This window comes from Malus sylvestris, chromosome 11 (genome assembly GCF_916048215.2).
Source record: "Malus sylvestris chromosome 11, drMalSylv7.2, whole genome shotgun sequence".
NCBI lineage: Eukaryota > Viridiplantae > Streptophyta > Magnoliopsida > Rosales > Rosaceae > Malus > Malus sylvestris.
The window spans coordinates 33,039,840-33,065,011 of record NC_062270.1 but is presented as its reverse complement, the minus strand read 5'-3'; the positions used below and the strand labels follow the sequence as shown (position 1 = coordinate 33,065,011).

The following is a 25,172-nucleotide window of genomic DNA, read 5'->3' as shown; positions in this document are numbered from 1 at the left end:
CCACTCCCAATAATCAAACCATTACTATCACGCAATCTTTCTCTTGCGTTCTATTCTTGCTAAAATCCTAAGATGCTCTCATAGAGAATAAGCTCTTTTTGACAAATGGTTATCAATTTTGAAGTTTTCAATCCTCCAACTTAGATATGAATTGATGAGTTTTATTTCATGAACTCAGGAAAAAATTCGATGTGCCATCATTGGTGCATCTCAATATGATTTTTCCTACAGCTATGTAATTCTTAAGCAAACTCCGCCTGTGTAAATTTATCTTATATTGCCGGTCCCAAGCCCGGGTAAAGGAGGAGGGGGATGGCGTCAGGTAGTCGACAGCCGGCACTCCACAGTTACGTCGAATCCTTATGAAAATGAATCCAGAACGAAATCGCGCTAAAGCTAGGGCGTCACCCGTAAGTGGTGCGCTGTGTGACCCGAGCACAGTGATAAGTGAGCAAGGGTCGCTGTATCTCCATCGGCACCCGGATGCAGTGTTAAATGAGCAAGGGGGCCATAGAAACTTCTTTTCGAACGACTCCACTCAAAGTTGTTTGGGAGCATATGCTCCTATCAACTTTACACAAAACACACAAAATAAGTACTTTGATTATATTGGACGGGGAAGGGTGAAGAAGCTAGGACAGAAGGGTAGAGTTCAAGAGAGCAGAATGCGTTTAGGAACGTGGAATATAGGAACCTTAACGGGAAAATCTATGGAAGTAGTGGAAGTTATGGTGAGGAGAAGGATAAATATTATGTGCCTACAAGAAACTAAGTGGGTTGGTCTTAAGGCAAAGGATCTAGAAAACTCAGGGTTTAAACTTTGGTATTCGGGCACAAATAGAACGAGAAACGGTGTTGGCATCATCGTGGACAAGACCTTGACACAAGATGTTGTAGATGTCAAGAGGGTAGGAGATAGAATCATGGCAATCAAGATTGTAATAGGACAAGAACTTATCAATGTGATTAGTGCGTACGCACCTCAAGTAGGGTTGGATACGAGTTCAAAGGAGAAATTTTGGGAAGACCTTGGAGACTTGGTGCAAGGAATTGCCCAGACGGAGAAGTTATTTATAGGAGGAGATTTAAATGGACACGTGGGCAGGGAGACAGGCAACTATGGAGGTTTTCATGGTGGCCATGGTTTTGGGGAGAGAAACGAGGATGGGGAAGCTATCTTGGATTTTGCAATGGCATATGATCTCTTCTTAGCCAACACTTTCTTTAAGAAGAGAGAAGAACATGTGATCACCTACAAGAGTGGGTCGTCAAAAACACAAATAGATTTTCTTCTAATGAGGAAAGGGGATCGTATAACTTGTAAGGATTGCAAAGTTATACCGGGAGAGAGCTTGGCTAATCAACATCGCTTGTTGGTGATGGATGTACATATCAAAAGAGTGAGAAAAAAAGAACAAGACTTGGAAGTGCCCAAGGACTAGATGGTGGAATCTAAAAGGAGAAAAACAAGCCATTTTCAAAGAGAAAGTAATCACCCAGTGTGGGTGGGATAGAGAGGGGGAAGCTAGCCAAAGGTGGGATTCCATAGCTAGTTGTATCCGAAAAGTAGCAAAAGAGGTATTAGGAGAGTCCAAGGGCTTTGCTCCACACCAAAAGGAATCTTGGTGGTGGAATGAGGAGGTACAAACAAAGGTGAAGGCTAAGAAGGAATGTTGTAAAGCCTTATACAAGGACAAGACCGATGAAAATGGGGAAAGGTATAGAAGAGCGAAGCAAGAGGCGAAGAAAGTTGTGAGAGAAGCTAAGTTAGCGGCTTATGACGATATGTATAAGCGACTAGATACCAAAGAAGGAGAGTTGGATATCTATAAACTAGCTAGAGCAAGGGAAAAGAAGACAAGGGACCTAAACCAAGTGAGGTGCATTAAGGATGAGGATGGAAAGGTTCTTGCTACAGAGAACGCGGTCAAAGACAGATGGAGAGGTTATTTTCATAATCTTTTCAATGAAGGACATGAAAGGAGTACTTCTTTAGGGGAGTTGAGTAACTCAGAAGAGTGTAGAAACTACTCATTTTATCGTCGAATCAGGAAGGAAGAAGTGGTTGTAGCTTTGAAGAAGATGAAGCATAGAAAAGCAGTGGGCCCATACGATATACCGATCGAAGTGTGGAAAGTCTTGGGAGAGACAGGTATAGCATGGCTCACTGACCTTTTCAATAGGATTTTGAAAACGAAGAAGATGCCAAATGAGTGGCGAAAGAGCACTTTGGTGCCTATCTACAAGAATAAGGGTGACGTACAAAATTGCATGAACTATAGGGGTATTAAGCTAATGAGTCATACAATGAAGCTCTGGGAGAGAGTCATTGAGCATAGATTGAGGCAAGAGACACGGGTTTCGGACAACCAATTCGGGTTCATGCCAGGGCGCTCAACCATGGAGGCAATCTATCTCTTACGAAAATTGATGGAAAGATATAGAGATGGGAAAAAGGATTTACACATGGTCTTTATAGATTTGGAAAAAGCGTATGATAGGGTCCCAAGAGACATTCTTTGGAGGATTTTAGAGAAGAAAGGAGTACGAGTAGCATATATCCAAGCTATAAAGGATATGTATGAAGGAGCAAAGACTGCCGTAAGAACTTATGAAGGACAAACCGAAAGCTTCCCCATAACTGTAGGATTACATCAAGGCTCATCCTTAAGTCCTTACCTTTTTGCGTTGGTAATGGATGAGTTAACATGACATATTCAAGATGATATTCCTTGGTGTATGCTTTTCGCAGACGATATAGTGTTGATAGATGAAACTCAGGAAGGGGTAAATGCGAAGCTTAACCTTTGGAGAGAAGTGTTGGAATCTAAAGGTCTTCGCCTAAGCCGATCAAAGACAGAATATATGGAGTGCAAGTTCAGTGCAAATGGAGGCCAAAATGAGTTAGGGGTGAGGATCGGAGATCAGGAAATACCAAAGAGCGATCGTTTTCGCTACTTAGGATCTATCTTGCAAAAGAACAGAGAATTAGATGGAGATCTCAACCATAGAATACAAGTTGGATGGATGAAGTGGAAGAGTGCATCCGACATGTTGTGTGACCGCCGTATGCCACTGAAGCTCAAAGGAAAATTTTATAGGATGGCAATAAGGCTGGTGATGCTGTATGGCACAGAATGTTGGGCGGTGAAGCATCAACACGTACATAAAATGGGTGTAGCGGAGATGAGGATGCTTCGTTGGATGTGTGGGCACACGAGAAAGGATAAGATTAGGAATGAGGATATCCGAGGTAAAGTAGGAGTAGCCGAAATTGTAGGAAAGTTGAGAGAAAATCGGTTACGGTGGTTTGGACATGTGCAAAGAAGGCCTACTGATGCTCCGGTTAGAAGATGTGACTACGGGACAGAGGTTAAGGGCCGAATGGGTAGAGGAAGACCTAGGAAAACTTTGGAAGAGACTCTAAGAAAAGACTTAGAGTATTTGGATCTAACGAAGGACATGACACAGGACTGAGCACAATGGCATTCTAAGATTCATATAGCCGACCCCACTTAGTGAAGAAAGCTTTGGTGTATTTAACACAATACGTTGGAAATGAAGCAAAGCTTATTTATTGATATCTCCGATAAGTTACAAATATGTACATATACATGAGTCAAAATAAACAAACAAGAGGGAGCCTTCACAAAGGTTGCTTAGGAGAAGTCTCAGCAGTCGGTAGAGCCCCAGAAAGAGAAGGCATCAGAGGGGGATCATTCAGAGCCTCAATACTGGATAGGACCCTAGAAGGAAGAGGCATCGGAGGTTGATCATTTGGAGCTTCATTATGCGGTACAGCCCCAGAAGACGAAGGTAATAAATGCCTTTGGAACAAACCCACAAACCGCTGATGATCAAGTAAAACCTGACCATCAGATTCCTTCATCTGGTCAAGCTTCCTCTTCATGTTTGTAGCATAGTTATGTGCAAGCCAGTGCAACTGTTTATTCTCATGCTTGAGCCCTCTAATCTCCTGTTTGAGACTCATCACTTCAGCCGCCAATGATTCAACTTGGCGGGTTCGAGCAAATAGGCGTTGGGCCATATTAGACACAGAACCTGCACACTGAATACTTAGAGCCAGAAAATCCTTAACAGCCAATTCATCAGACCGTTTGGAAAGTAGTCTGTTATCTTTGGGAGTGAGAAGGTTCCTGGCCACCACCGCAGCGGTCATATCATTCTTCATCACGGAATCCCCAACGGTAAGAGGACTAGTAGGGGATAAAAAGGATGGGCGCCATATGTTGTCTGGAGAAGGCGTGGCTGCCTCTTCAACAAGGTTCAAGTCAAAACGACGGTCGGATGGGCCAGACATTTTCAAAGGTGTTAAAGAGAGAAGAGGTCGGACAAATCAAGATCTTAGAAGTGCAAGAAGAGAGCTTCTACTGGTGAAGATTCAAGTGTGCTTTGAAACTTAATGCCAGCCTCTATAAAAATCTGCACTCGACGGAGCTTTAGAAATCGAAGAGGCGTCTGCTCAGAAATCGAAGAGGCGTTTGCTTTCTCAAAAGCTGGGCTGCTCAGAGACCACAAGGGCCGATCTCAGAAATCGAAGGAGCGTTTGCTTTCTCAAAAGTTGAGCTGCTTAAATACCACGAAGATCGATCTCAGAAATCGAAGAGGCTTGCTTTCTCAAAAGCTGGGCTGCTCATAGACCACGAGGGCCGATCTCAGAAATCGAAGAGGCACTTTTCAGCCTTGTCAGCACCTGTCACATGCACACTCAGCTTTGCTGAAATTACGGGCATTCTGTTGAAGATTTCTGGTGAAGTAGAAAACACGTGAATCTTACTGTTCAATCATCCACTTTTCACACGCACCATCAGCTCAGGGGTACCACAGATAACTTTGCCAAAGATCTCTGACAAAGTTTAGACACGTGAAGCTTGCAGCTCCCACTACATCGCTATGACCAAGAAGGGTAAAAGAATAGCAAAGAAACAGCACTAACAAAGTTTAGACACATCAATTTTGAAGGTCTAACTATCATATTATTACCCACAAGGGTAAAGGAACAGCACCACTGCTGGATAATTGGAAAGTCTCTGTGTGTCAACCTCTGTGCTCCGTGGCAAGGTAGACTAGCAAACATGCCCTACCTTTACTCACTTTCGAGAAAACACTCACAACAAGATTGCTTGCTCTAAAATCGAAGAGGCACCGTTCTCCAAATCTCGAGAGCCAAACTCCTAACATGATTAATTTCTCAAAAACCGAAGAGACACCGCTCTCAGAATCTCGAGAACCAAACTCCCAGCAGGATTGCTCTCTCAAAAATCGAAGAGGCACCGTTCTCCGCATCTCGAAAGCCAGATCCCCGACGGGATTGCTTGTTCGAAAACCGAAGAGGCACCGCTTTCTCAACTTCGAGAGCCAGATCTTCTTGGATAAAGCTTGTTTGTAATCTTCACACGCAACATCAGCTTTCCAGATATCACAGACCACTTTTTCAAAGTGCTCTGACACACGTGAAGCTGGCAGCTCCCACTACCGTGCTATGACCAAGCAGGGTAAAGGAATAGCATTACTACTTGTTGTTAGGGAGACTCCTATATATGTCGACCTCCATCCTCAACGGACAGGCAGACCTGCAAAAATGCTCAACCCTTCCTCATATTTGAGAGGGCACTCCCAACGAAGCCTCTCGAAATACTCAGCTTTCTTTCCCCCCGATAATACCTCTGCAAACAAGCTACACCAGAGCAAGAATATCTCATATCATCAGGGTTAAAAGCAAGAGTATCCCATATCATGCTTTTTCCCTGTCTTTTCCTTTGGCCTTGTTCTTACCTGCAAGACAAGGAGAAAGAGAGCAATCAGTCAGCACTTGGAATCAAGCTTCCAGTCAGGAACTGACTGCCTGGAACCCCTTACTTGATTACTTACCTGGCATTGCTCTCGAGTACTCATCTTCAACATTTTATGCTTCCAGAGAAGATACCACATCTGCCTGAGGAACCGATAGGGAAAGTGAGAAGGATACAAGGAAGCATGTGGAGACAAGCGTAACAGAACGCGTGCTGATACATCCACTACTTTGTTAACATCAAAAGTATCCCATATCAGCAGGGTCGAACGTACTCTAGATTTGATGGACTTGTTTTGACCCTCAAATTCTTCAGTCGGCCTTATACTCTGGAGGAAACCAGAAAACCCTCCCGTCCAGTTCAAGAATAAGCCTGTTGAAAGTTACTTCTTCAAAAGCAAAAGTATCTCATATCATCTATTCTCCTTTTCTTCTCTTTATCCTTCATGTTGCTTGCAAGATAGGGAGAATGAGAACAATCAGCCGGAACTCGAAATCAAACTTCTGATCTGGGACTGATTGCTTGGAGCTCTGATTGCTTACCTTGTCTGTCACCTCTTTCAGCAGATCCCCGAGCTCGGCGACTTGGGGGACTCCTACTACATGGTTTGTATCGCGCTTGACCAAGCCTGAAACTACAAGTAAGCTTCAAGTGAAAATGATACATTACCTTGTGCATCTCCACTAGTTAAAGATACCACCCCTGGATGGAGGAAGAGTACTTCCAGAGAAGATGCCACATCTACCTATGAGACAGATAAGGCAAGTGAAGACGATACCACACTTCGGTACTTAGAAGTTTCGTGATTACGAGATCATTCTCCCATAATATTTCCTAATGTCATTTGTACTAAATCATTCATTTGTACTCACTAAAGGAGAGCTTGAACCTATGTACTTGTGTAAACCCTTCACAATTAATGAGAACTCATCTACTCCATGGACGTAGCCAATCTGGGTGAACCACGTACATCTTATGTTTGCTTTCTTGTCTTTATCCTTTTACATACTTATCCACACTAATGACCAGATCAATAACTTAATACTTTCTGTTGTACCAAAGTCCTCACTGATTTTGTGCATCAACAATCCTTAAGTCCTTACCCTTTTGCGTTGGTAATGGATGAGTTAACATGACATATTCAAGATGATATTCCTTGGTGTATGATTCTCGCAAATGATATAGTGTTGATAGATGAAACTCAGGAGGGGTAAAGGCGAAGCTTAACCTTTGGAGAGAAGTGTTGGAATCTAAAGGTCTTCGCCTAAGCCGATTAAAGACAGAATATATGGAGTGCAAGCTCAGCTCAAATGGAGGCCAAAATGAGTTAGGGGCGAGGATCGGAGATCAGGTAATACCAAAGAGCGACCGTTTTCGCTACCTAGGATCTATCTTGCAAAAGAACGGAGAATTAGATGGAGATCTCAACCATAGAATACAAGCTGGATGGATGAAGTGGAAGAGTGCATCCGGCGTGTTGTGTGACCGTCGTAGGCCACTGAAGCTCAAGGGAAAATTTTATAGGACGGCAATAAAGCCGGCAATGATGTATGGCACAGAATGTTGGGCGGTGAAGCATCAACACGTACACAAAATGGGTTTGGACATGTGCAAAAACGAGCGCAATGGCGTTCTAGGATTCATATAGCCGACCCCACTTAGTGGGAAAAGGCTTTGTTGTTGTTGTATGTAATTCTTAAGCAGATGGGCTCCCATTCCTCAAACAATTCTTGAGGTATTCATCAATTTCCCCCCTGAACTTGTGACTATTGGCCAATTTCCCCCCTCAACTTTAATTTTGGCCAATTCCCCCCCTCAACTCTCATAATTAGTCAATTTCCCCCCTCAACTTTAATTTGGCCAATTTCTCCCCGCAACTCTCATAATTAGTCAATTTGCACCATACTGTTAATTTTTTAATTTGATCATAATTAAACAAGTGTGTGTAAGAAACTAAATAAGATGTATGTTAATCATTTTCCTATGTCTTTATCCTATTACAAATAGATTAAAATTTAGAATTTTACAATTTATCATAGATAGTATTATTAGTCATAATAAATCAGTATGGAGTAATTTTATTTGATTTTTTTACTATACAAAATTGATAACGAAAAGGATTGATGTGTACATTTTTGTATGTGAATACAATTTTCTTTATAAAAGTGAAAGCTAAGTTCAAGTAAATTGCGGAGAATCGAGCTTTAGTGCAAAAATGGCTAGTCAATTCATAATTTTCGACTCCTTATTAAGAATAACCCATTTTATTGAAATAGGTCTGATCCATGAGTTTAGGATTATTATTTCTTCTTCTACATGCTTTAAACCCGGTTCATAACTTTTTCTTATAATCAACCCATATCACATCCTAATTGTATTATGTTTTTGTACATTTTACCCTATATTATGCAGGTGAGTTTATGTTAATTTTAGTACTTTGTTGGAAGTTATTAGAAAGATTGAAAGAAAAAAAAAAGAATAGATGGAAAATTAAAAAAAATTAACAGTAAGGTGCAAATTGACTAATTATGAGAGTTGAGGGGGGGGGGGGGAATTGGCCAAATTATAGTTGAGGGGGGAAATTGACTAATTATGAGAGTTGATGGGGGAAATTGGCCAAAATTAAAGTTGAGGGGGGAAATTGGCCAATGGTCACAAGTTCAGGGGGGGAATTGATGAATACCTCAACAATTCTTTCAATCCCTCAAATATGGTTTAGCTTACAAAGGGTTTGAAGCATTACAAGATAGCTTATATTGTTTGTAGCGGGGAAAGATTACTTGAACATTTTCCACACCCTTTGATCTCACCTAGATTAGAAGTGTAGACATGGATGCTAATAAAAATATGGTACGGCTTGCGTTGCTTCAAGGTTTCATCATTTCTTTTGACTTTTTGAGGGTTTGCACTGCCTTGTCAAAAAGCTATGCGTTTACATAGATGGCAGCTAGGTTACTATATGTTGACAAACTGCATTTTTCCACATCTTGTGTTTCCATTTCATCCAGGACTCTTTTTACTCCTTCAAAATTATTTAAGGCCACATAGCTCTGCATCCATATATTATAAGTAAACACGCCAAATATGAAAGAGAATGAGAGAACTTAAATTAATGAGTACACACCCCCTCCAAATGGTACTACACTCTCAGTACCTAGCAAAGAAGAGATGTTTGGTCTCTTACACAAATTGACGGCACCTAGTACAAATGAACAAGAAGTTTCTTAATTCTCACCAGTTCTTTTGATTTCGATTTATATTTCTATTAAAGCATGAAGAATTTGAAAGGAAATACAGCAAACGTGATGGAAGGAGAGAACGTCAAAGAAAATGTATGCTTTGATCTTGATTTTTATCTTTTGAAAATAAGTGTAAAGATAAATTTACATATTGAATTGGGTTTGTGAGGATAATTTAGGTAGTAAATTAGGATTTAAAAAGATATTGATAGTTTAGCTAAAAATAATATAGATGTAGAGAGTGAGCTTGGTGTAGAAAAATGTTGCATGAGTTTAAATAAAATTTTCCTTAAATTATTATTTTTGTCAAGAAGTCTTGTACCTTATGATGTGGCACCCGCGGCGCTCATAACTTTATAATAAAAATATAATTATTGCTATTTATTTTAAAGTAAGATTTAGAAACAAAAAAAAAGAAGAAGGAAAACTTAAATTATAGAAAAACCTTCTCCCACCTTTTCCACTCATTTCAATCTACTTGAATATAACATTTTTGCATGTGTCACGTCATCCCTTAACGAATTTTTTTTTCTTTCCTAAAACGCTAACTTTTACACCAGATTGTACTAAATATAAAATGTAGTGGTACCAAATTAGTGAAATTGAAAGCTCGCTCACACACACACACACACACATCAATCGGAGTAAAGCACATGATTACCGAAACATCTTCAACCCAACTGTGTTGGTGAACAAATTTAATAATTGTTCAGTGCTCTTTGCTTGCTAAACCACCGCAAAAAGGGATAAACTTAGGCGCCAATGCAAGTTTGAGCATTTGCAAGTGCTTGGGTAGTGTTGGGTGATGCATGCTTCATTTTCTTTGATTCAGAACCCCTAACAAGATTGACCCAATGGTAAGTCTACAGGCCCTTCAGTCGTGTTTGGTTTGATATTTTTTAATAACTTCATTCGTTTCATGTTATGTTGTATTTGATTGTATTGAGTTTACCACTAATATGAATACGAGGCACATATATGAATGAATTATGAGTTTGCACAACGGATCAATGTGAGCTTACTACAAGGTCTGGTAGTGGCGGAGCCAAAAACTGCTATTAGGAAGGGCCTTTTAAGATATATAAAAGAAATTAAACCAAATATAACAATATAATTAAGGCTAAATAGCCAAAAATGGTTCCTGAGATTTGCATAACTCATCACTTTGGTCCCTAACATTTCAAATTGATAAAGTGGTTCCTGAGATTGTCCACCATCCATCATTTTGGTCATTTCATTAAAAACTCTGTTAAGTGTCCAGGAGCTCTTGGCCGGAAGTTTGGGCAATTTTCAAAACTTCGTAACTCAATCGTTTCTTAACCAAATTCGACCCATAATATATCAAAATGAAGATAGGAAAGTGTAGAATAAGATTATATCCATTTGGAAGCTCAATGGCTGCCGGAGATGGCCGGAAAATAGCATCAAAGTTGACTGGTCCGAGAGAAAACTGGAAAACTCGCAGGAAACTGGGTAAACTTCAAACGTTCATAACTTCTTCAATACTCAACGAAATCAAGTGATTCAAAACAAAAATTATACTTCTTGACAAGATGAAGAGAATGGTACCTTTTAGATGGCTAAATCGCCATGGTTTGGCCGGAAAATGGCTCAAAAGTGGCTGTCTTGGTCTCGAGTTAGCCATTTTCGAGCTGTTTTCCGGCCAACCCACAGTGATTTAGCCATCCAAAAAGGTACCATTCTCTTCGTCTCTCAATAAATATAATTTTTGTTTTTTAATCACTTGATTTCGTTGAGTATCGAAGAAGTTATGAACGTTTAAAGTTTACCCAGTTTCTAGCGAGTTTTCCAGTTTTCCCTCGGACCAGTCAACTTTGAGGCTATTTTCCGGCCATCTCCGGTAGCCATTGGGCTTCCAAATAGGTATAATCTTATTTTACACTTTCCTATCTTCATTTTGATATATTATGGGTCGAATTTGGTTAAGAAACGATTGAGTTACGAAGCTTTGAAAATTGCCCAAACTTCTGGCCAAGAGCTCCGGGACACTTAACTGAGTTTTTAACGGAATGACCAAAATGATGGCTGGTGGACAATCTTAGGAACCACTTTTATCGATTTGAAATGTTAGGGACCAAAGTGATGAGTTATGCAAATCTTGCGGACCATTTTGGCTATTTAGCCTATAATTAATTGGAGAAATATTTAAGGTTTCTTTTTCTTTTCTTTTTTTTTTTAATAAAAGTCCCAATAGAAAAAAGAGCATTTCTCTTTACAGCAAAGACGAACCGTTGGCTTGGCAAATGGCATGCCATAACTCAAGAGATTGATCATCGTTTTTGTTGTAAATTAAACCAAAAATCAATCAAGTAATAAATAAAACACAACTATTTCAGAGTTCCTCCAATATAGGAGTACCTCTCTAACAACGGAAGCTTTATTGATTACCAACAAAAACAAGAGAACTCACAAACACAAAGTGTTCTCAATAATACAAATTTATGCCTCTCAAAAACTCTCACACACAAAACTCTATCCCACATCCATCTATTTATACTAATAGATGTCATAGGTTTACACAAAGTCCCTAGAACATACGAATCCAAATCCTATATTAAAACCAAATCCCAAACCAACTAGGAAACACAAATCCAAATATCTTAGCATCCAAGATATCCTAATCCTTTTTAGTTTAGGCATGTTGATTTAATGCCAAATCCAACAATCTCCACCTTGGCATGAAATCCAGAACGAGACATCAAACAATTTTCGTTGCTCCACCATATCACAAGATCAAACTTGAATCAACCGCACCAAATCTAAGCAATGCTCGAACTTAGTTGTATTAACCACCTTTGTCAACATATCAGTTGGATTATCTTCTGTAGCAACGTTTTTTAGACAAATCTCACCTCCAGCTACCACTTCTCTCACAAAATGATATCGTCCATCAATGTACTTAGTTGTAGCATGATGTACCTAATATCTAGCCAAATAAATGGCACTTTGGCTATCACCTAAGTCTCCTAACAACCCCAGAGTCCACATTGCTTCTTTGATAGCTTCAGCGATAGCCATGTATTATGCTTCTGTGGTTGATAGTGCCACCGTTGGTTGTAGTATTAATCTCCAGCATATAGGACCCTTTGCCATAGTAAGCACATACCCAGTCGTCGATCTTCTCTTGTCTAAGTCTCCAGCAAAGTCTAAGTCCACATATCCAATTGAGAACTTATCAATTCCTTCATGACATCTTTCAAAACAAATACCTTTGTCCCTCATTCCATGTAAATACCTTAGTATCCACTTAGCAACATTCCAATGCTATGTTCCAGGATTATGCATGAACCTACTAACAATTCCAACTGTGTATGCTATATGAGGATGAGTACACACCATAGCATACATTAATCTTCCAACCAAATTAGCATATGGAATGCCATCCATCTTCATCTTTTCTTCATCACTTTTGGGACATTATTGACTGCTCAACCTGAAGTGAGCACCTAATGGAGTTCCTACAAGCTTAGTGTCTTTTGTTACTCCAAACTTTTGTAACAACTTCTCAAGATATTGCTTCTAAGACAAACACATTAAACCTTTTTGTCTATCCCTTGTGATTTCCATTCCCAATATTTTCTTAGCTTCATCGAGATCTTTCATTTTGAACTCCCTTCTCATTTTTCTCCTTCAACTTTTCTATCTCTGAAACATTGCTTGAGGCAATGAGCATGTCGTCCACATAGATTAACAAGTACACGAATGAACCATCTTTTAACTTCTTGTGATAAACACAGTGATCATAATGACTTCTTGTATAGTCTTGACCTTTCATAAACTTGTCAAATCTTAAATACCACTGCCTAGGCGACTGCTTCAAAACATAAAGAGATTTTCTAAGCTTACAAACCAATCTTTCTTTGCCCTTCACTTGATACCCCTCGATTTGTCTCATATAAATCTCTCCCCCATCTAAATATCTTCCTTCAATTTCATGTGACTTTCATTGAATGTCACATCTCTACTTACTATAATCTTGTTCAACTCAGGACTCCAAAGTCTGAAACCTTTCACATCACTATTGAATCGCATAAAGACAGCTTTCTTGGCTCGTGGATCCAGTTTGTTTTCCTTAACATGAAAGTAGGCATTGCATCCAAACACTCGTAGCTTATCGTAGTCCTGAGCTGGTTCTCCAGACCACACTTCAATGGGTGTTCTACCCTCCAATGTTGTTGATGATAGTTGATTAAGCACATGACATGCATAGCTCAAAGCTTCTGCCCAAAATTTTTTTGGCAGCTTAGCTTGAGATAGCATGCAACGAACTTTCTCGAGCAAGGTCCTATTTAGTCTCTCTGTAACCTCATTTTGCTGTGGAGTATGTCTAACACTAAAGTGCCGAGTAATCCATTCATTTTTACACACTTTGAAGAAAGGATTAGATGTATATTACCCTCTATTGTCACTTTTCAATATCTTGATCTTCTTTCCAATCTTGTTCTCCACCATGTTCTTCCACTCCAGGAAGATGTCAAGAACCTCGTTCTTTCGTTTCATCATATATATCCATGATCTGCGAGATGTTTTAAGTTTGAATACTCCTCTCTCGTTGGTAAATAAATAAAAAAATATTTACAAACTACAACACAAATCAAAACTAAATAATGGATGAGTTAAGTTGTGTGATATATCATATTTTCAGGCCCTCCAAAATTAATTTTTGTGTGTGGTAGCTTGTCTGCAACACCGGTGTGGAAGTGTTTTGCAAGGTCATTGCAGAGGATGCTCCCTCGCATATGTTTTAAGTATGCTTTGGCGGTTCTTGCCAAGCGCAATGAATGACATGTAGGCCGATAGTATATCAAGGTCAATGAAACAAAGATTGGTAAGCCCATTAAGGAATTGCTAACGTCTACATGGTCTGTTAATGGTAGGACGATCATATTGAGCTGATAATGCATGTGGACTGCTCTAATAGGTTGTGATGTTTTATGTCCCAACACATATTTCGTATCTCTCTCCATGTTCCATAGTAGTAGTGACATTATATTGCTTAACTGTAGTAGATCCTCTCCCTATATTAAAATGCATATAAGCGATTAGTTCCTTGAGGCCAAAATTGTTGGATTTGGCATTAAATCAACATGCCTAAACTAAAAAATATTAGGATATCTTGGATGCAAGATATTTGGATTTGTGTTTCCTAGTTGGTTTGAGATTTGGTTTTAGTATAGGATTTGGTTTCCTATATTCTAGGGACTTTGTGTAAACCTATGACATCTATTAGTATAAATAGATGGATGTGGGATAGAGTTTTGTGTGTGAGAGTTTTTGAGAGGCATAAGTTTGTTTACTTGAGAACACTTTGTGTTTGTGAGTTCTTTTGTATTTGTTGGTAATAGGGGTGGGTTCGGTTTTTTGCCAAAACCAGAAACGGAACTGAAATTACTGTTTGGTTCGATTTTTTATCGGTTTGTATTCGGTTTGGTTTTTTCCAGTTCGGTTTTTTTTTCTTTTTTTTAATGCAAACAAATTTCCTAAGAACACAAAGCTTGCAGCCATTCTGGAAGGCCAATGATATAAAATCTAGAAGGCCAACGATACAAAATTTGGAAGGCCAATCATCCTCATTGGTATAAAAGTTAAAAATTATGATTTAATCTTATGTGATCATTTTTCAAGGCCAATGATACAAAAATGCAACAAGAATAAGACAGAACAGACCTATGAGGTCCTCCCCGGGGAATAGGAATTTCAGATCTCCATTCATTTTCTAATACTTTCCCATCTTTTACAACAAGACTACAACAATTTAACCTATCTTGATCTAGTGGAAGAAATTAATTAGTTGTCCTGCTTTAAATGTGTTTACCACATACAACGCAATTCCTCCTCGATACAAATTAGTACCGCAGGGCTCCTCCTCCATCCCAGAAACTGAAACAATTCCACATGCAAGGATAATTAAAAAAATAAAAGGACAATAAAAAATGATAATGACAGAGAAGTGAGAGTGTGAGACTAACCTTTTGCTGTCGAGACTTGAAGTGACAAGAAGAAGTTGTGGCAAGATGAGAGACTTCCGATTCGAAAGGGGCGAGTGATTTGGAGGAAGAGAGGAAGGAGAGAGAGAGAGAGACTGAGGAAGAAAGCAGGGGAGAGGAGAGAGAAAGAGAGAGTGATTGAGAAAACCTAGAGGTGAAAACTGAAATGGGAGTGACAGCTGGCTAGGGTTAAACTTTAAAGGGATTTGTTGATTTCTCATACAAATAAAAAAAAATTCTCCAACATCCTGAAGGCATAAGGGTTCGAAACCATACACTCCAGCTTGAAAAGTTTCACTGAAACCAACTTAGCAACACGTTATGTTTTGTTGTGATTGTATGACTAAACTATTTATAAGAAAAAGCCAATTATATATATATCGGTTCGGTATGGTTTCCGAACCTTAAAAACCGAAACCGAACTGGCCAGATTCAGTTCGATTTTTTTTTTTACCTTGGTTCAGTTCGGTTTTCGGTTTTTTGAACCCACCCCTAGCCGGTAATCAATAAAGCTTCCGTTATTAGAGAGGTACTCCTATATTGGAGGAACTCTGAAATCGTTGTGTTTTGTTTATTGCTTAATTGGTTTTTGGTTTAGTTTACACCAAGTGGTATCAAGAGCTTAGGTTCTTACGTGGGTTGTGACTATCAAGCAATGATGAAGACTGGTGATTCCACCAGTAGTGATGATGTTGAAGAAAAGTCTGGCACTAGCGAAACCAAGACGACGGTTAAGAGTGCTAGGTTTGAAATTGAGAATTTTGATGGAACGAACAACTTTGTTATGTGGCAGTGTGAGGTTCGAGATGTCTTGATACAACAAGGTTTGGTTGTTGTGTTAGGAGACATGCCATTTTCGATGAAAAAAGAAGAATGGGAAAGATTGAATGCTCATGCATGTTCTACAATTCGGCTATGCTTGGAAAGCAACAGAAGTATGGTGTGATGAACATAACTTTTGCAAAAGAATTGTGGGCTGCATTGGAGACAAAATATATAAAGAAGAATGCAGAGAATTGATTGCATTTCAAGAGCAAGTTGTACAAGTTCCAGTACAAAAAGGGCATGAAGATGATTGACCATCTAGAAAAGTTTAACAAGCTTCTAGCTAAACGCAAATCTTGAAGAGATAATCAAAGATGAAGACAAAACCTTGATCCTGAAGAACTCATTGCTTGAATCCTATGAGTTTTTCGTGACTACTTGGATTTATAACAGGGAGACAATTAAGTATGATGAAATCTCAAGTGCTCTTATGAATCATGAGGTGAGACACCTTGACAAGCAAGAAAGGAATAACTCTGAAGCTTTGATGGTGAGGGGGAGATTGAAAGAAAAGAAAGGTTCGTACAAGCAAAATAATAGGTCTCATACTAGAGGAGTCTCAAAGAATAGGAAGTTCTTGGACAAAGATGAGTGTATTTTTTTGTCATGAAAAAGGACACTGGAAGAAGGACTACCCTAAAATCAAAGAAAAAACTAGAAAGAAGAAGGATGACTCATAAGTAAATATGGTTGAATTCGAGGATGAGGAATTTGTTTATGCCCTAACTGCATCGAGCACTGTGGATTATATGAAAGAGTGGGTGCTCGATACATGTAGTACTCATCACATGACTTCTCAAAGGCATTGGTTTTCAAGCTTCAAATATGAATGGAATTGTGTATATGGGAGATGATAACACATGTACAACTCAAGGAATTGGAAGCATCATGATTGTGTGATTTAAGAATTGCATTGTGTAAGGTACGTCCCAAATTTGAAGAAAAAATTGATCTCACTAGGCACTCTCGAGTCACAAGGCTACAAGTTTACTCTGATAACAATGTGCTCAAAGTTGCTAAAGGAGCACTTGTCATAATGAAAGGGTCTCGAAATGGCTTACTTTATATGCTACAAGGAAAGACTTTGGAAAATGAAGTGGCTATGGTAGCTGATGAAGTGCAAAGTGATAAAAATGACTTGTCTGTATTATGGCACATGAGGTTGGAACATGTTGGAGAAAAAGCATTGCTAGGATTGATCAAGCAAGGGTGTTTAAAATGAGCAAAAACTGGAAAGATAGAGTTCTGTGAGCACTGTGTTCTTGGCAAACAAACAAAGGTGAAATTTGGCTCATCTATTAATCAAACGAAAGAGATTTTGGACCATGTTCACTCTGATGTTTGAGGGCCTGCAAAGAATGCCTCTTTAGGTGAAAAAAGATGGTTTGTATCTTTTATTGATGACTACTCACGGACTCGAAAAAGTTGTTGTAATCTAATTCAAGAACCGTGCCCAATTAACTCAATTAGTTTACTCTCAGTTCCCAGTTTGTCTGTCATTCGCTATAGGATTGTGACTGGACAACAACAAAAGTAGTTATCTACTTTATCAAGTTGACGAACACCAATATTCTTAACAGAATTACATCTTATTTAATTATCATTCGGTTTTTAACTGAAAGGAATCTATAAATTATTCGGTTTTTAACTAAAGGGAACCTTTGAAATTTGTTATTTCTTGTGAATATATATTAAGCAACTCCCCACCTAACCTTCAATAGATACTATCAACTCAACTATCCAATCTTTATAAGTTTTAAGTGTTGAGTATTTTTTTTAATACAAGTGACAGTGGAAGACATAAATGAACTTAAGAGTCTCAAGGGCAGAAATAATTGTTCTTAACCCCACTTGAGCTTAAGCCCGTTGTAAACGAGTTCAAATTTTATGCACCCAAAACTTTATGTGGCTTCTCTGTAATGTATATTTCTTGACATTTGGCCAATCATTTAAATCTCACTGAGCAGTGTTAACTCTTCAACTTATCTTCTCAGTAAAAAAACTAAAAGATAAAGATAAAGTAAGTCAAATAACACATATCACTCAAGTAGATAAAGTATAAAGATGCCACAAAGAGTTTTAGACGAACAAGATTTGAACTCTGTTGCAAACCTACAAAAAGAGTGAAGAAGAAAGGGTATCATCCTAGAAAAGTCCCAAGGCAATTTAACGAGATATTTAATTGACGTTTTGTACTTTTTTAATACAAAGAGAAATTAGGGTGAAAGTAATCGAACAAGACGTTGAGATGTTAACTCGACAATGAAATATTTGACTCAATATTTCTCCATTTGATAAAAAAAAAAATTAATGAAAATGGTTTGAAAATTTTGAGTTTAACGATAAAGACAAAATAAATGGTAAAGTGAATAGTAACATAATTGACTGTTTAATGTTAAAATACGATTTTTCGTTAAAGTAAAAAGTACGGAGAGTTTTTCGTTAAAGTTTCTATAAAAAAATCCATAACAATTTTCACCGTGAATCGAATCACGACCGTTAATCATACATTCTAGGATTCCCCACCAAGCATGCACATCTTGTCAAGTATTTATTTTACCTTGAAACAAATTAATAATTGGCCATGCACCAGTCCAAAGGAGCTCGACTCATGCAATTGCCGAAAACTGAGGGTGGATAGATGGTGCATTAAAGTCATGGTCCCAAATGAACAAAAAAGGATGATGTATACTATTGGAGATGAAGGATTAAAACGAAATAGGTGCCCAAAACTAATTGAACATGACCACATGCTGCATTATATGCATTGTAGGGATGACACGAGCCCCACGACGGACACATGGCGCAATTAACATGTTTCAGAATTTGCCATTATTCGTAAGGTGTAAAATAAAAAGTTTGCAACTCAGCTGGTTAATAACGTTTACTTTTGCAGTTGTGTTCAATTTTCTAGTTTTTCAATGAGTGAAGAAGGTAGTATATATGGAGTCAGTCAGTGTATGTTGAACTCTTGTAAATATGTAATAACCAGAAATTAAAGAATAAAACATTGAAAATAATAAAAATACATATGCATTCAGCGATATGATCGGAACATTGAGTATTTCAATACAGAAAAGGAATTTAAAACCAAGAAGAATCAAACTGAAATTTGACAGGCAACAATAATCATATCATATTCAGGATTTGGTACACTTAAACAACGAACCACAAGTATGATATAAACTATAAAGTACAACTGGAATTGTACGATATTACGGCGGTATATACGAACATAATCAAGTTGGTTAAGGTTATGAGTCTCTTTCTCAAAAGAAAAGTTCAAATTTGCCTCATTATTTGAATTAGATCAGAAGGTCACTTAAATTAGAAAAAAAATTGTACAACAATAGGGATGCTAATGTAACTCTTACCTATGCACCCGAGTTCAAATATATATATATATATATATATATATATATATATATAGAAGACTTGTTTCCACTTTGACGTATAAGCAACACTTGTATAGTTTGAGCCAAACAGTGCGATTGGTTGTCAGTTCGGGACACAAAGCATTGTCCCAGGAGAAGTCGAAGATTCAGATGATTGTTTTTCATGTCATGATGGCCCGTAAACGAAGACATTACACAACCCGAAAGCATAAAAGTTGATACGAGGTCAAAACATAATAGTGCAATATTAGAAACCTGAAACTACCTGATCCATTTTTTAAAAGAAATTTTAACGAAAAACTTCCGATACGATTCATTTTAACGAAAAACTACATTTTTACATTAAAATGTCAATCATGGTACTATTCACTTTACCTTTTATTTTGTCCTTATCGTTAAAACTCAAAATTTTCAAACCATTTTAATTAGTTTTCCTTTTTTTTTAAATCACTTCAAACCTTGAGGTATGGATAATTCTTATTTTGTTTAGATACAAGCAATATTAGAGCAAAGGAAAATCGAATACATCAAAGTACAACACTAATTCTAAGTTCTTTGGAAGTGAAAATTTCAAGCACGTAATATTGCATGTCTCGCCTTATTCAGCATAATGTGGTAAGACATCGATTTATAAATTAAATGTGAAGCAACATTATCACCAAAGTTGAAGTTGGAGGAAGGTCGTTGTTATTTTTAATCATCTTCATAGTCATCACGAGATTTTATTGAACGAAGAAAATATGACAGACTCGTACGGAATTACAAATAATTTCAGAGAAATGCATGGACATGCAGAAATTGATTAGGGTTTTTAATTTTCAAACCAAATTCAATTCCCCAGCTCAACAACATTTGCATGCTTTCACGATCAGAGGATGTACGATTGCGACTTCATACCAGCACCAAAACCCTACCATGCATCATCACTTACCATCGACCTCACACAGCCCTCCACAAAAATATCACCATCTCTTTTAAAGCTGATTTAAAAACTTAGGAAATATTTCAAGGCATAAGATTAAATGACTTTTTTTTTTTATATATTCAAAATGGTATATGAGATTGACATAACTTCTCATTTTGGTGCTTGAAATTTAAAATCGATAAAAGTGATCTTTGAAATTGTTCACCGTCAATTATTTTGGTCTTTTTGTGAGAAATCTCCATTGAATGGAAAATATTTTTGTCATATCAACCTCATCCCTTGATTGAGGAGCCACTTCAGTTGATTTTAAATCTTAGAGACTAAAGTGAGGATTTGTGTTAATCTCAATGACCATTTTGGCGTAAAAGCCAATTAAATCATATGTATCACAATCAAATGGTTATCCAAAAATCAAGCACCACTCATTAGTTGGATTAATGAAGTTGAATAATTTTTTGATGTTTTTTCCCTACCGATAGGAGCCCCCTAAAACCCCACTACCCATCTAATCTAATAGATGTTTACTTGCCACAAAATAAAGGGAAACCCTACCATAAGCTAATTGGACATGACACGGATGGCAACAATGCCACGCCACATTGCCATGAGAAAGGGGAGAGAGTAAAAAACAAGATGTGAATATTGTAACTAATAGTATCACAAATTGGTCACTTATTGTTCCATGAAAAAGTTGAAGCACACAGTAAATTGCGCCTCATATAACACTGCTCAACATAAAAATGAACAACCGGCTTAGGATTACAGTACATGGGCTTCCCATTTTAAGTGAGTTCCTACCAAACAAGAGCCTTCGATGAGGCTGTCTTATGTTATGGTAAAATGTGTGTTATCCTCACATCATTTTTTACTTTTTACATTCTTTATTAATTTCTATCATTTGAAATTTTTTAATTCAGTCGATCTGACGATCGCAAATAAAAGGATGTGTACAGAATAAAAACAATGAATATCACACCTCTTGTGGCAACTCGCTCACAATCGATGAGATCTAATTGCACGAATCTCACTGAATTATAAGCGAGCGAGAAAGAGCATAAAGAGCATCGTAGCCTCATGATCGCAAACTGCGAAAGATCTACTCCTTGGCTAGTCTCTTACTAATTTCTTTCCATTTGTAAATCATATTAAATATGAAAAACTAATGAAAATGATTTGAAAACTTTGAATTTTAATGATAATGACAAAATGAAAGGTAAAATAAATAGTACTATGTTTGACATTTTAATGTAAAAATATGGTTTTTCGTTAAAATGAACAATACCGTGAGCTTTTCGTTAAAACTCTCTATTAAATATTCTGGATTAAAGGATTTATAATCATTCACAGAAATAGCCTAGTTAAAATTAAATTGAATATAAAAATTGGTATTACAGAATGCACACACATGCAAACACAGAGGGAATTGCTCATACAGATCCAGTATGATCCTAATTTCGTTAAATATTACATAAAATTATCCACCAAACTCATTACGAAAAATACTTCAATTCCCATAAAGTCACCACTAAAATATATAAGATCATCAAAATATCATTAGATAATTTAAACTAAGATTATTACATGTATAATCATCTCTCTCCCCATCTGATCTGGGTCAGCTTCGCCTCTCCAGAACACAAGACTTCATACAACAAACACATAAACAAACCCATTAATTTCTTCATTTAATATTTATTTATCGTTACTCGAAAGTCTTCAGAGTGGTTATGTATTTATACTATACTATTTTGGCTGACTATTTTCTTCGTGTGTATGTGGGCCGGGTTTAACCCGGTCGGGTCGGTCTGCTATTCAGCATCTCCAGTCGAGTCGGACCTCACCGGGCCCGATAACGTGCTGACTGGGCTTGCGAAAAGACACGATCTGGCTGCTCGCCATAAACGCCGTCACCCGCTCCGACACCCGAATGTCGTCCATCTTCAGCTCCTGCAGCCGCCGAACGTACTCCGGCACGTGCAGTAGGTCCCACACGACAGCGACCCCACCGGGCTTCAGAACCCTCACCATCTCGCCGATCACCCTCATCCGCTCCGCCGACGCCTCCACTGTCCTATGGCCGTACTCCTTGCCGACGGTGTGGATGAACACGGCGGAGACCACGACGTCGAAGTACCCGTCCCCGAACGGCAATCTACTGGGGTCGCCCTCACGGCAAGTCACGTACTCCCCCACACCTTCAATCTTCGCCGTTCGCAGCGTCGACGAGAGGCTCGTCATCTTGGACCGGTCCAGTCCCACGACCCGACCCGAACTCCCCTCCTTCTTCATCTGGGTCGCCACCGCGTTCAAAAGTATGCCGCGGCCGCATCCGAGGTCGAGGGCGTGCTTGACGGTTGACCAGTCGTTGACGGAGCTGACCATGCGCTGCACGACGTCATAGTGGAGGGGGAGTGAGGAGTATAGGAAGTGTCCGGATGCGAAGAAGAGGCATAGGGCGGAGAGGGCGGTGACGGAGCCGGTGAAGCCGGCCGCGAAGCGGGCGGAGTCGATGGGGAGGAGGCGGTGGAAGAAGAGGGTGATGGGGTGGAAGTAAGTGAGGTAGAGGAGAGACATAATGGTAAATAGGACAGCGTTGAAGAATAGGAAAATAATGGTCTGCCACTGCTCGAGACCGTAGATTGCGTAGATCTGAGTCCAGTCTCTGCTGCCTGGCGCCGCACCTGATGATTTCCCCATCTTCCTCTCTCTGAACATGCTTCCAGAAGGCATCAAATCTCTGAGAACTTCAAACACTACAGAAATGGCAGCAGCAACTTTCCCAGCGTTTGGCTACTGAGAAAGTAGCAGATCACAGAAAGGGGGAAAAAAACCCAGTAGAGCTTATTCGATCTGGAGCCGAGTAGGGTCAAGTATCGAAAGTTTTGCTGCTTCTTCTTCTTCTTCTTAGAAACCAACAATGGTGGCGAGCTGTAAGACCTTCTCAAAAGGATCTGATGCGCAAAGAGATTTTGCGACGATCCCAACAGTAGCGATGGTGAACAAATAATCGGCAGTGGGTGATGGCGTCATTCGTCGCAAGCAATCGGGGGGAGTGAGATCGGGGAAGTTGGAGAAAGAACAAAGAGGAATATAAATGGAGGATGATGATGAGGGTGTAAGTTGTAACGCGCTTTTGCTTTCGTCGGCTTCTGCTGCTCTGTGTCTGTATTTTTCAAAATTTAAAAGAAAGGGAAAAAAAAAGGAAGAGAGAAGAAAATGCTTCACTGAAAATTCTTATCTCTGGTTCTATAGAATTGAGTGGGTGCTGGTGTGAACTTGTATTACGGATGTAGAGAGAGAGAGAGAGAGAGAGAGAGAGAGAGTGGGGAGGCGTTTGATTACTTTGGGGAGATTATGAAAGTGGGAAAAAGTAGATATAGGATCATTTGTTGCCGGCAAACCGGCTTAGCAGGTTACTTGAGGATCTTTCACTTTTAGTGATGTTTCTATCTTGTGCTTACAAAACAAAACAACATTGTAATTTTAACTTTTAAACTTTAAAAGCGACTTGCGGGTAGCTTGGTCACGACAATTTACCGTTCGGAGGTTAGAAAGATTTGTAGAGATATTTTAGTCTTCCTCATGATCACCATCTTTCGATAAAACAAACATTGTAATTGTGTTTACATACTTCATAGAGAGAAATGCTAAAGGGATTTTGGAACTCCTCATGGACTCTTGGTCACTTTATGTTTTTAGTATAATATTTTATAATATTGACACGAAAATTAAAGTTAAACTGTGAGACGGCATATAGTTCGTAGAGACTCTCCTTAACATTTCTCCTTTATAGAATAAGCATCTAACCCTTTTTCTACGAGGAATTAAAAACTTAATTCACAAAAGGAAATACTAATTGATTTCCTAGGATTCAAAACCAATTCCTTATAGTAAAAGGAACCGCAAATTACTAAAAAATAAAAATACAAGACACATACTTTTTAAAAAGCTTCAAATTCAAAACATCTCTTCGCATGTAAACTTCCTATTTCGCATGGAAGGTATTGTAAAATTAACAAAAGGAAACCATTATCGAGTAACTGTTAGCCATTGATGCAATGTGAAACATACTTACATAATTCACGCGCACATGAATACCATCTCTAAAACCGTTACCACTGTGTATAGTTAAGTCCGCATTAAAAATTTTAACCCTAGTTACGAGCTCCATTTATCATTTATGAGTTTTATACACGAGAGTCACCACACTCTGTATTTATGAGGCCTCACATATATACCTAGGAAATATACTCTTTGGTGATTGAATCCGGCAACTTGTTTCTTCAAACTCCGGCAACCTAATTGGATTTGTCTCTTTGGTGCAAGTGCAAATTCAATTGACGACGGATTCCACCAATTAAATTCCTTTCCTTGGACCGTTGAAGCCAAAACCAATGCCTAAAATTTGGCTAGTTGAGATATAAAAACAATTAGGAGGCAAAGCAAAATTAATTAGTGCCTTGTCCTATTACACAAGAAAAATGCTAAGGAGAGTTTTACAAAAGTCAGACTCTTTATGAACTCTCTACCACTTGAGAGATTTTTCAGTGTGACCGTCATATAAGGTGATGCACCACATGTTCTTATATAAATAGTAGTTTATGTGTGTTAAAATGTTAATAACTTACAAATTAAAATTTTCTACCACTTGGATAAAAACAGGTGGTGTATCATCCGTGTTCCCGTTACAACTAAAAATTTCTCCTACCACCTCACATTTTTGTACAATTCCCAAAAAATAACTTCATAAAATATTGTGCTAAAAACATGATGCGATGAAAAATCTAGGAAGAGTCTGACTTTGGAAGAGTATTCTTAACATCTCTTATTACGCAAACAAGAATTTTTCAGCGGTTAAAAGGTTCGACAGCTTTGATTGGTACTACTTAATTACTTAATTAGAATCCGCAAATCATGGGGAAAACCGTACACGTGAGATGGGGGTCACATTGAGATTGATGTAAATT

The 25,172-nt window shown here is 38.5% G+C and overlaps 2 protein-coding genes across 2 annotated transcripts; one reads left to right on the top strand and one right to left on the bottom strand.

Annotated features, from left to right (window-relative positions):
• Window positions 1-306: 306 nt before the first annotated feature.
• LOC126591405 (uncharacterized) lies at window positions 307-1,451 on the top strand. Its single transcript, XM_050257082.1, has one exon. It carries the CDS (start codon window positions 363-365, stop codon window positions 1,440-1,442), a length of 1,080 nt encoding a protein of 359 aa, XP_050113039.1. The 5' UTR covers window positions 307-362; the 3' UTR covers window positions 1,443-1,451.
• A 20,244-nt stretch (window positions 1,452-21,695) lies between these two features.
• LOC126591406 (uncharacterized) lies at window positions 21,696-23,558 on the bottom strand. Its single transcript, XM_050257083.1, has one exon. It carries the CDS (start codon window positions 22,933-22,935, stop codon window positions 22,018-22,020), a length of 918 nt encoding a protein of 305 aa, XP_050113040.1. The 5' UTR covers window positions 22,936-23,558; the 3' UTR covers window positions 21,696-22,017.
• Between the last annotated feature and the right edge of the window lie 1,614 nt (window positions 23,559-25,172).